The following is a 13168-nucleotide window of genomic DNA, read 5'->3' on the forward strand; positions in this document are numbered from 1 at the left end:
AAGAATCATGGGATCACAGCCACTCATCCTGAATGCTTATCATAAAAAAAGGAAAGCTTCTGTCAGAAGAAGGTGGGCTAGAGAACTTTTAAAGTTTGTAGTACATTTGCTCAGGAATTTATTGGAGGGAGAGGACCAGATAACTAATGTCGAAATGCAAGCTGTGTTACAAAAGCCAAAAGACACATTTTTTCATGTCACAGGAAGTGTTTTATCAGGTAGATTCTTCATTACTGAGGATGGAAAATACAGTGGCAGCTGCATAATAAAATAACCCAGAGTGGAACTGATCTATAATATCATCATCTGCAGAAAAAAATAGTATGTATAAAACAAATGGCCAAAGCAAAAGATATGCTAATAATAAGCTAATGGTCTTAGAGCTATTAATATATCCTGCATTTATATTAAATATTGTCCTTTAATGCAAGCCTGTCTTCTATTCTTAACAAAATACACTGTTTTCACTGTTTCAAAATCTCCTTTCACCAATATTTTGGGTACACTTACAAATACAGGCAATTCTAAACTTTGTGTGGGTAACAAAACATTGTCTACTAAATATACCACAGTATTTCCCCATACATTTTTCTTTTATAACAAAGAAATCAGAGGTATCATTTCAGATAGTTCTGGAAAACTGCCTCCGGGTTTTGTATACGCCATCAAATCAAAATAAGAACCGAAACTTATTTTTATCATTCAGTCATGTTTATCAAGAACTATATTTCAAAAGCAGAAAATGGCCTCCAAGTTTTCCTGCAAGTTAATGTGCTCTTAACGCAAAGAAAAAAATGAATTAATCGTACTTTGCCATTGGATTATACATTTGAACAGCAAGAGCCCAAACCAGTATCTATTACACAGTTTATCAAAATAGATATATTTTATTGGCCTAGCTATACCAAATATTGCTGGGGATTAGCAAGATGTAAAAAGAATAAAACACAACAGTGAAACAAGCTGGAATGCCTGAAATCTTGAGACAGTACAGCATGTTTCTTCTTTGTATTGGTAGGTGAGGATAACAAAATAAAGCAATAAGCAGGCATTCAGGGGTAGAATAAAAAAATGTAATCGTGATCTTGTCCATCTCAGTTAGTCTAGTGCAGCCTGTTGTACAGACAGAAGTACAATCCGCCACTTGAAATATTCTAACAAAGTACTGCAGGGATGGTTCTGCATGGAAAGACCATGGGGAGAGGGAAAAGAAGGCAGGGGGTTGACTCAGCTCCCAACTAAATATAGTGGGACTACTGTCTAAATGATACAACTCAACCCCTACTGAATAAAGTGCATACACAAAGTAAATTAATAAAATTTTGCAGGCACAGTCACTGCTATATCATTATACAATAGTTATTTGGAATATTTCCATCTATCAATAATGCCATCTGTCCCGCCCAATACAAATGGACTACAACCCATCTGGCTTATTTTTTTCTATTGATTACTCTGCTGTATGAGTTAGCAAAACTGCTTATAAAATCATCATATTACATGACACTGTCATTAAAAGATGTGAAGTAAAGAAAAACACAAGATGAGACTTAATTGGAAAACTGTCAGTTCTTCTTCCAGAAAGTTTTAGCAATGCTATAAGCCTTTTTATTTTTTTTTCCCTACTTAAAAAAAAAATATTTTAAAAAAGCTCTAAATGCTAACTACTGGATTAGGCACAAACTGTTCCACCACACAATTGTTACTACTTCTGACTAGTTATGTTAGAGAAGCTCCCTAAATGCATCTCCTCAAGAGTGTCAAAATATCCCAAAGCATGCGAGGGAATCACAAAAGAAACTGTGGAAAGAGTGTAACTTAAAAATAGGGTGGGGGGAAGCTGCTGATGGCTGGCATTGTATTTGTTAATTCCAATTATTTTTGCTAGGTTTTGGCTTTGATTATTTGTTTGTATAATTCTCTTTATGCTATTTTTGCAGCCGCTGTTTTTTCTAACTATTGCTTCCCTCAACTAGATTTTAATTTCTACAACTGCAGCCTGTTTTTGCTTTTGATTTTAATCACTGCTTCCCTTAACTATATTTTAATTTCTCCAACACCCACTACTTAACAACAGTGCAGCCTTATCCATCTACGGAACTTAAATGCTTACTTTAGCTCCCTCGCTCTAGATCTCAGTTCCTACGATAAACTTTTAGTTTTAACAAAGGAAACCTGTCTTGTGTATGTTCAAAATGTTAATGCAAAGATCTTTTTGTTAGCCCGGTGGGTTTTTTTAAGTGACACCCCAGTGGGGCTGCTTTCTTGTCATTCCCTCCCCGCTATTATTTTCTTTCTGCTGCAGTCTTCCATCCCTCCACCAGATTTCTGTTTTCTCTGTCACTCTGAATGGCTTTTCCAATGACACTATGACTCAAAGGGACACAGGAAGGAAGAAGAATGAGGAGCAAGGTCCGGATTCCAGCTCTAAGGACACAACCCTTGATGACTGTGGGTAACTAGAGTCCAGGGAGGCAATGCCCAGGGTTATACTGGAGGGGTGAGGCTGCAGGGAACAGTGCTGGGAGCACAGATACTGAGCTGCCATCTCAAGTGAGGGAAATCAGGGTGACTGCAGTGGAAATGAGTAGTGTAGGAAGCAAGGAATGATGCTGGAATAAGGAAGGGGCCAGAGGCTGGGTGACTGAAACAAGCTAGAAGTTGCTAGGGGTCCAGCCTGCTTACCGTTACTATTTTCCCCCTCTCTTACAATCCCCTCCCATTCTTGATGCTCACTAGAGCCACTCCTCTGGTAATCAGTGAAATAATTTGGTTATTCTGAAAAATACTCAATTTATCTTTCTCTTCATAATTAAAGAAATTCCTAGAAGACAACTATTACTGCCAATATGTCAAGAAGTCCTCTAAAGTCCAGGTGTGTCTGACCCTGTGGTCTTATCTCAAATGAAGCTTTGATCAACATCCTGTCTTAGAAATAAACCTTTTGTGTTATATAAACACATCCAGAGAACAGTTCTCACACTTGTCTTTATATTATGCTCGGTTATGGCCAATTTGTTTGTGCCCTAAAGAATTTATACATCCCTTTTTGTGCTTTACAGACTACTGACATCAAATATGGAGAATGATTCAGCTGAAGTTGCTGAACAGTATTATTTATGTAGAGGATATTTACCAGACATCACTATACAACAGAACGCTCACACTTTTTTTGGTGCTCTAAAAAAAACCTTTGGCAGTTTTGATGCATGTAATTTAGTCACTGTTAAATACAAATAGCTCAATCTTAATATACCACCATGTTGCTATTAAATAGAGAACATTCAACAGAACAGAAATGTAGTCTAAAACCTGTGTTTAAGACATAATTAGTTCTATGGCTTATGATGTATAGTTTACAAGAAACAAGTTCTGAGATGCATTGTTTTGTTTGCACAAACCCCATCCTTTTTCCATGGATGACAGAAGCAGAACAATTTCAATTGAGACACCATTCATTCTTATTAAGTAATCTGTAGGTTGCTGCTGATTCAGGCCTTTGGCCACTGTTGGAAATACAGTTCAAGAATAATGAAATACTTTTGGTTTGGCTGACTTAGTTTACTTGAAGAAAACAGAGCATTATTTGAAGTCATGGTATCTGACAGAACTGTCTGTTGTAGTAAAAAATAAAACCACTCAAGGGATATGCTACTTAGACTCTTAAGCACAATGCCTTTAGAGTAAAACTACCATGTTCTGGCTTCCACACAGAAAGGCACTATCTTACAGCACCCAACAGGCTGCTCCAAAGTTTTAAGATATGGAAAAACTATAATTTCACTGGCTCTGTGGAATAAACGAGGGAGAAGTACAATCGCCATACCATTTATCAGTCATTTCACAAAGTTCTTCCAAATTTCAAACTTCACTGTTTTCCTTATTCTGAGAGTAAAGGAACAATTCTCCTAATACCATGCCAGCTAATGCTTCTCCTCCAATAAAAAAAATCTCTATTTCCATTAACAGGACAACTGTATTTTCAGGGCAGGACAATTCCTCCCTCTGGTTCCTTGTAACAGAGGGGTCTGAAACATCTTTTTCTCTGCTCTGCTGTGTAGGCAAACCCTTGTCAATCAAAAAAGTATGCATAGCCTGAGGAAAAATTCAGTTTCTCTGTCTGAACCTCCTATTGCCAAAATTATAGAGAAAATAGAACATCTGGCTGCTAATAACATCTCTTTCCCACTGATATTTTCATTTTTTCCAAAGCATTTTTAGATTGTGTTGCAGCACACACTACTTCATCTGCTAATATTTTTTTGCTCTTTCTGATACTGTCATTAATGAGTATGATCTGATAAGATCTGATAAGCACAGCATAAGACTGACAAACATCCTCTAGGATTGCTTGGTGCTCCTCTAGGATATTTTTTCTTAAACATTCCTGAAAAGTGTTAGGCAGCTAACTCCTCATGGAAGTAAGTGTAGGCAGCAATCCATTTTTAAGCTATGGCTTGAACAACCAAAAAGTGACATGAGCCAGATATTAGTAATAGCTCTAAAGCAAGCAACCTCATCAGGGTTTTTCACATAGCTGAGAAAGTACTGCCTAGTCATCTCAGTAAGAAGAAGAAACAAAAGACTCAATGAAGAGTAGCTGGTACATGTATTAACTATAGGAGACCTAAAAGATTATATCTGGAAAAAGGAAAAGTTTCAAAGAACTGGCAGCCACTACCAATCTGCCCTCAAATCCTACATATGTAAAGCAGGTAGGCTTTGTGGTCATGGTGCATGGTACTAACCAGTCACACAGCAAAACCTTGAACTGCATTAAAAAATCTGAACTGAATTCAGATTCAATACACTGGGTCTCGAGGGGTAGTAAACACTATTTAAGAGGGTCTTTTATTCATAAATCAAGGTGGAATGTGTAAGCGTCTAAGTAAAGCCTACAACTCTACTCAGAAAGAGAAATGCCTAGTGCAAAGACTGAAAGTGAAGGCAAACAGGAGGAAAGTTTCAGATACATTTTTCCTTCTTCTATGGCAACGTTAACATATACTATGCTTCCAAGCCATGTATTTCCCTGAGAAACCATAATAATTAGTTATATTAAATTATACAGCAATTACGCAGTTACTAGTTTTTTTACTCATTTATGGAGCAGTTATGTTTTATTTACAATATTTGTGGCTTTTTAATGCTTGCAGGGTGTTCCATGGTTATTTAAGAAAAGTGGTACATACATAACAGAAATGATTATGGTATTGTTATAAATCACTGTGCAAATTATTATGCTGTTAGAGATAATCTAGGGTCAAGCAATAGACAGGCACACCCTGATCTGGTCTTAAAAGTTCAGTTGAATAATAAGCAATAATAAGCACTAAACTGCTAAACTCAGTTGTCATGACAATATTGCTTGTAAGAAAGAGTGGGGAAAAAACCTCAGCAGAACAACTCACAAAAAGTTGGAAGTAAAACGCCCAGTTCTTATTATGCAAAAATATATGGGCAGAGGAATTCAAATAAGGTATTGTTCACATTTTTGTTGGAGGAACTGACTGCTCTTTAACATACTGCTTTGGGGAATTAAGGCAAAGTTAGTGATGAATATAACTTTCTATTAAGCAATTTTCTTTCTCAATTGTGCACAACCACTTATGAGCCAGAACAAACAGCTCAATCAAACCTTATTGTATCAGTTTTACTTGAACCCTTTGGAAATGTACTGAGAAAATTCTGATATTACTACAAGACTTAGAGAGGGGAAAAAAAGACAACCCAGAAAAAAGAAAATGCATATCACAACTACCTTTTTACATTCTCTCAACTTCTTCTGCCATATAGAGCGAGCGATAGGAATGTGCTTCCTGTCAGTTACATAGCAGCTGGCTGTGATCGCGTGGTGGAGCGCAGTCTTTTGTTTCATAGCTTGAAGAACTCGCTCAACATGACGGAGGGAAACCATGGCCTCAGCCCATATGCCACCGCTAACAAGCTGCATCGTGCAAGGTACCAGAGCAATCTGTCCAGCACAGTAGAGAACATCTCCAACCTAGAAGAAAGGAAGAATAAGTACGTAAGATTCTGGGAGTGTATAGAAGGCAAGGGAAGCACTTTTTTTTCAGGTAGTTTCTTTCAACAGTACTGTTCTTTGACATCATTTGTCACAAATGAAGCAAACATGCCTGCGTAAAGATAGTTTTATAGGGAATTTAACTACAATATAGAAACAAAGTACTACAATAAAATTTAACCTAACAGTTAAAACAAGGATGTATGTGTCAGCTCCAAACAGTAACATCTGATGTTACTGTCCGTTACAGATGCTGGATCACACTGATGCCCCAACATAGTTAAATATTCTTGCTTTCTGATTTGGAGTGATGATGCACACTATCTTTGGTTCAGTGCTATTTTTTTAAAACTTCTAAGTCTTAAGTTAGCTCTGTTTTACATAAGAATATGTAAGAAAGTATAAGCATATATCTGTAATGTCTTCAGTAAACTAGTTTAAAAATACCATAAAAATAATACTTGCAGAGCAACTAAAAGACTGTGCATGAAGAAAGTCATGATAATCCACCAGAAGGCAAAAGGAAATTGCAGATTGAAAATAAAATGCAGAAGAGTGCCACTTGACCAAAGAGATGCACTCATCTTTTGAAAATGGAATTAAATGGGTGGCTAGATACACCATCAACATATGTTTTAAGTTGAACTGCAATGCAATTACTTTGGGCTGAGTTTCTAAAGTCTTCCTGGCAACACTCTGAAGACCTACTTTTTTTAATAGCAGCCAGCAAAGGAAACTATTTATTCTTACTATTCAGACATCTCAAACATTTATTATAAAATCTTAATGTAAATATCAAAACTTTTCATCCTCTTATGCTGCACTTCACTAGAAAGTCTGTACATTTCCTGATCAGTGAAGCAGTAAATTTTATTCAATATCAAAAGAAAACTAAGTATAGAAGTGGGAAGTAAGGTGGGTGTAAACAGCTTTGAAGTCAGCACAGGAAGCATTTTGCTAGGAATAAAGAGAAGGAAAAATGGACTGTGCAAGGAATCTTTAGGAAGAATTTTGCAGAACTTACTGTATAAACTGTAAAAATTCCTCAGAATTAAGAATAATTAAAAAAGAAATCTGTCCTAGAAGACATGGCAATCAAACCATGTGACAGACCCATATGCAACTCCAAATCTGTCCTCATAACTGTCTGTGTCTCACAAAAGACTCACACATGTAACTATTGGAAAAGTATCTTATACAATTTGGCATACAAGTTCTATGATTAGCAGCTGAAGAGGGGGAGGAGGCAGAGAGGAAACATATCAACTGCCACCCATCTACTATTTAAATTGTTTTAAATATCTGAAATATTGTTTTGATAATGCTATATATAATCCTGAATTTGGAAAAAAATATGTAAGTAATATTTTGGTTTATAAGAACAAATGGTCTTTTTTTTTTTTTTTTTTTTTTTTTTTTTTACAGTGCTATTTTAAAATATGTGCCATTGAACAAGGGAGTCCAGCCAGCTACGAAGTGGCATACTGACAAGATGAGAAACAAATTCAGAAAGATATGATTCAGAGGGGCACAGGTTTGTTTTTAAAGCAAGCCATTCATTTTCACCTCTTGAAAGTGAAATCCATGCATCAGTAAAAAACTCCAATACAGGTAGTTTATACTTCTGCAGAAAAAAAATCACACTGGCAATATTTCTTCCCTTTTTGCCTGTTGGGCTGCTGGTTTTCCATGCATCACCCATGTTAATTATTAGGTAGACAGAAGAGCTGTTCAACCAGTTCACTTCCCCTATTCTTGAACAGATTGTTTGAGACATAATATGAATACTAATTAACGATAAAGTATCTGTCAGTGTTTTGAAATACGGACCCGGATCGCACGTTCTTAAAGTATCCTGGATAGTTCTGATACAATTAGCCCCACTGGTCATAAGAAGGTCAAAAAAAAATCTGAAGTATTTGAGCAAAATTGGCACCACTTTTGGCTCAGATTCAGTGGGAATTTTGCAGAGTTCTCCAAAAACAATTTAAAAAAATCCCTCTGTTCCTAACATACTTGTTTGTGTCTTAAGATGTAATTAACAGAAAAACAGTGTTCCTAACGTGCCACCATGTTACAGAGGGGTGGATACAAGGGGGAACGAGGGCAAAAAGAGTCAAAACACGGCCGCAGGTTTGCAGCAATTGTGTTTCAGGAGAATGTAAGTTAGGGTAAGGGAAGGAGGAGGGATGTTTCTCTTCCTCTTTCCCAGTGACTTGGTCTTGAAAAGCAAGCATAAATAAACAATCAGCAGGGACAAAACAGCAAACCGGTACAAACACCGTTTTAGCAGATTTCAAGAGGTTGTCTCAAGAATGTTTGAAGCATCATATTCAAAACTGTTAGCAGAATAAAAAGCATTTAAAATGGGGAAGACATCATAGTATCTTGTTCACAGTACTGAAATCTTACAACAGGAGATGTCACAATGTATGGTGTTATTCCCTGTGTTGTGAAAGTGTTCTGCAAAACCCTGCTAGAACCTTGCAACAGTTTATCTTTTTGGAGCATCTACAAGGCTAACAGAAGATCTTTCAGGCTATAGATTCACAGTGTATCAAGTCTAGAGGACCTGCATATCCAGTGAACTCAGCATAGAAACAAAACTACAATATAATGGATGTGTATTTATACACTAGATGTCTCAGCTTACACTGACGATTTAATTTTCACTGCAGCCCATACACGTATTTCCAGTGCTAAAACTTCATTAATGATTTGACAAACCAAAAATAAATAAAGATTTGTACTGCTGTGCTGGTTAAGGCTGGGGTAGAGTTAATTTTCTTCATAGTAGCTAGTATGGGGCTGTTTTGGATTTTTACTGAAAACAGTGTTGATAACAAGCGATGTTTTCGTTATTGCTGAGCAGCGCTCACACAGAGCCAGGGGCTCTTCTGCTCCTCACCCCACCGCACCAGCGAGGGGCTGGGGGGGCACAAGGAGCTGGGAGGGGGCACAGCCGGGACAGCTGGCCCCAACTGACCAGAGGGGTATCCCAGGCCATGTGATGTCATGCCCGGCATATAAAGCTGGGGGAAGGAGGAAAGTGAGACATTCGGAGTGATGGTGTTTGTCTGCCCAAGTAACCGTCAGCCATGATGGAGCCCGGCTTTCCTGGAGATGGCTGAAGGTCTGCCTGCTGATGGGAAGTGGTGAATGAATTCCTTGTTTTGCTTTGCCTATTAAACTGTCTTTATCTCAACACACGAGTTTTCTCACCTCTGCTCTTCTGACTCTCTCCCCCATCCCAGCTGGGGGGAGTGAGAGAGCAGCACGTGGTGCTTAGTTGCCAGCTGAGGTTAAACCATAACAACTGCTGAGATGCTCACTTGTACCAATTTATTTCCAATATATCCCCACAACAGTAAAGAGTTTATAAATGGGACCTCATGCGACTCGACATTTCTTCCCTTTTTTTCATTTGTATCACTGCTAGTTAAATGAAAGGTGAGTCTTAATAAGCTAACATAATAGTTCAGCAACTGTTTTGCACAGTTAGCACAACTGTAAATAATCAAGGGAATTCAGCGGACAATCAGAACCTCAGAGTATGCAATCCATACCCTACAGATAGGAACAATAAGCTCTTATTTGAGAGTTATGACTTTTCGTGGTAGAGCTATGCTACAGGAATTAAGTGTAATATAGACCTAGATCACAGCTAATACAGAGGGAAGACAGTATAGTAGCAAATTATTATTTTATTTCACCTGTTTTTTTTTAAGTTGCATTCATTTTTCAGGGAGGCAGAAGGAAAGGATCTATGGTACCATGGAAAGGAAAATTTAGAAGAACTTTTGGTGCTACTTTGAACTGTTCTATCCCCCAAAAAGTTTTTAACAGTACTTTAAGTTACCAAAAGGACACAACATATCTCCCATAAAATATAATTCAGGAAAAGAAAGAATAAGAACAACAGACTTAGTTGGACATAAGGACAAATTAGACATAACTTAAGCTGCTAATTAGCAAGAGAAAGCTGTAATTATTGCTACTTAGAAAGAAACAGAAGAAAGAGGATACCTGTAGATATACACTGAGTTTTGTTTTGTTTTGTTTTTTTTAATGAAAGGCCAACAGCAACTACAGAAACTTTACGAAACATTTCCTGCTGGTATTATTAAACTTGCTAGGGATTAGCTGGCATAATACAAAAATTGCAGGGATCTTCCAGTGGAGAGATTTCAGCCATTCACCCCCAGGTATTTAGGCCAATGTTAATAGTTGTACCATATGAACAAATGTGTGTTTCTTGGAAAGGATGGAGTCAATATGCAATCAGCCAAATCTTTGTTACAAATGCAGTTTGGTGTCTGAGTGACTGCTGCCCTTTAAGAGGTCAGGGTGTACAAAAGATTCAATGACCCCTTGACCTGACAGTGAAATAACCCACCATTATGTTCAGCCAGTGTAAATAAGCATAACTGACAACGCACTAATAGGCTGCCTCTGGTCAGCCATGTGTACCTCTGACCTTAATGAAGACCTAAATCAATTAATACTCCAGGCAATAAAGACCTCTGGCTGATTAAGTTAGATAGAAATCATCTTTTCTAACGGGATTACAGCTGTAAGGTGGTGAACTTTTTATTTAATGTATGATAATCCTTTCTTCCTAGGGCCCTCTTATTTTAGCTAATGACGTTAAAATTACTTCTTGCAATGTGAAATCTTTTATTCAACTACCTAGTGTGAATAAAGTTTTAAAGGTACCGTTTAGACCACAGTAATTGAAAAGCTTTGAGTTCACACTATGAACACAAATTGTATCTGACTAACGTGGTTCTAATACACCACAACCTTCAATATAATTCCAGTTTTTCTTGAACTGTTACAAATTTGTAGTCTAAAAATTCCATAAATGAGTTGATCACACACAGTTTAGTTTGACACAGGCTTTCTTTTGAGAAAATGTGTACAGTTATCAGCTGAAAGATGAAGGATATACTCCTAAATGAAAAATATGTTATGATTATCTTTGACTAAAGAAAATTGACACTAGTAAGAATCCACGTATAACTTAGCACAATGCTTGCATATCGTACTCAAAACTCCAGAACTTCCTTTTAAATAAAATAATATTTTTTCCTAAATAGGTCAAAAAGTTTAATTAATCAATAGTATATTATTTCTATCTTATTGAAATAGCTCTAACATTTTGACAGTTTTCAGAGATTTAGAACTCAGTTTTCAAATGCTGTGATTCCACTTGCTAACCCTCATTTTGGGATGGAGCTTCATGTGTTTCAAAATCTAATCAATCACCTAAGCCATGAGACTATAAAACACTCACCTTTTTGCTTTGTTCTTCATATTAAAGTTTTTTTATCAAAGTGTGATTTAAATTTTTCTCTTTGAACATTTATATTTGTGGATTTAAAATTCACAGGACATACTTATCAAGAACCGAAATAAAATACTGCCATTTCATGGATGCTAAACTAGGCTTATATATATTTTTTTTAATCTGCAGTTTAACAAAATTTAAATACACCATCCCACAAAGTCATATTTGACACTGAGCACAGTGTCATAATGCTATCAACACACATAAAACTCGTGCATTTCCAAATTGGAAATTACACTAAAGAGAAGTTTCATGTCATGCAGTATGCTAGACTGAGCAGCACAAAACCTGGCAGTTCTTTAAAGAGGCTATTAACTCGACAATGCACCTGAAAAAGCCACAATATTAATTGTTATGAATACTACATCAACTTAAAAAATACTATGTCTGAATACCTCCTAGTCATATTCTATGCTGCCCAACTGTAAATATCTCTGCAATCCTCTAAAAATCAAATAATTCAAATTGAGCCTTTAGACTGTGCTGTATTTACAGCAGGAAATCTCATATAATACATCCTGGAAGGTCTGTAGTACCTTGAGGTTTAACAAAATGCTATATGCACAGACTTGCGAGGGATTATCAGATCAGAAAGCTTAAGAGAAGGTAAGGTTCAGCTTGAAAACCTTTTTTAAAAAACTGTTCTGTCCTATCACAGAAAATTGTAGTATTTGCATACATATTTTTGGCAATGTGTTGGTTATATTTAAATCGTGATCACTGCCAGATCAATTTTATTCTGCTCTACAACTGATGGAAATAAAAACCACACACTTCTGATTTACAGAAGACAAAGATTCAGAAACTGATTTTTTTCACAAAAAACCCACCCCAAAAGCTGTCATTCACATTCCAAGGGAGTATGAGACACAAAACAAAAATAAACCTAGCTTTTAAAGTCAGCATCTAGGAAAGGTTCCAATACAGTGGGTAAAAAAGGCTTGCCATCTAATACATCTGTGTGGGCATGGCAGCGAGGCTGAGTCTTCTCCAGGACACTCATTTTGGTCCACTTGGAATCTCCAATACACAGAGAGGAAATTAAGAAAATGGAGGGAAAATATTCTTGACTTACTATGCATATTTTGGCCAATGTCCTGTACTGGCATACAGGGCACATATTGTTCCTTTATGGAAAATTACAGTAGATAGTTCAAAGACTTAATTACCATAGAGTATAAACTCTTCTCCACATCCTAAAGGATGTTTTTTCCTAAATGAGAAAGAGCAGCCTCCCTGCTTGAAAAAGAGCAAGCTAACAAGAGTATTAATCTTTGATGCATTTCTTCCTTGGGACAGTGGAATTCTAGTCTTCATAACTATAAATCTGTCACCTTTTACAAAGCCTATCATTTACTCTCAAGCTTAAAAAAAAAATAAAATCACAAGTTCTTCCACAACCACATTAGCAAAATCTGCCAACTGTGAAAAACTGCAGAATACTCAGCTTTAAGAAAATACCTTATCTAAAAGATGGAATAAAACCAACACCCTGATTATCATTTACTCATTTCTTATTCATATCACTTTGAATAAAGGTGCCAAACAAAACAAATAACAATAATAAAAAAGAACTAAGATTAGTCTATTCCAGATCAGTTGGAGTTGGGATGGGGAATAAGAGATCTAATCAAATCCATATTTACCAAGAAAAGTAAAGGTGTATTTCAGGTTTCAGAAAAACAAGGTGGAAAAGATTAATACCTAAAAGTGTAAAGCGATGCAAATGACTCAATGTGGACATGGACTATTGAGGAATGGATACCACATTTTTCGAAAATGCATACTATATC

General features: G+C 36.6%; 1 protein-coding gene across 5 annotated transcripts in view; it reads right to left on the reverse strand.

The window, feature by feature from the left end:
• Nucleotides 1–13168, reverse strand: part of DPH6 (diphthamine biosynthesis 6) — a 232317-nt gene that overhangs the window by 57917 nt on the left and 161232 nt on the right. For all 5 annotated transcript variants that reach the window (XM_080394734.1, XM_080394733.1, XM_080394732.1 and 2 more), the window contains one exon: nucleotides 5762–6004. In XM_080394734.1, the coding sequence (XP_080250860.1) occupies nucleotides 5762–6004 (243 nt within the window). The remainder of the gene's footprint in view (nucleotides 1–5761; nucleotides 6005–13168) is intronic.

This window comes from Falco punctatus (genome assembly GCF_963210335.1).
Source record: "Falco punctatus genome assembly, chromosome: 7".
NCBI classification, from domain to species: Eukaryota; Metazoa; Chordata; class Aves; order Falconiformes; family Falconidae; genus Falco; species Falco punctatus.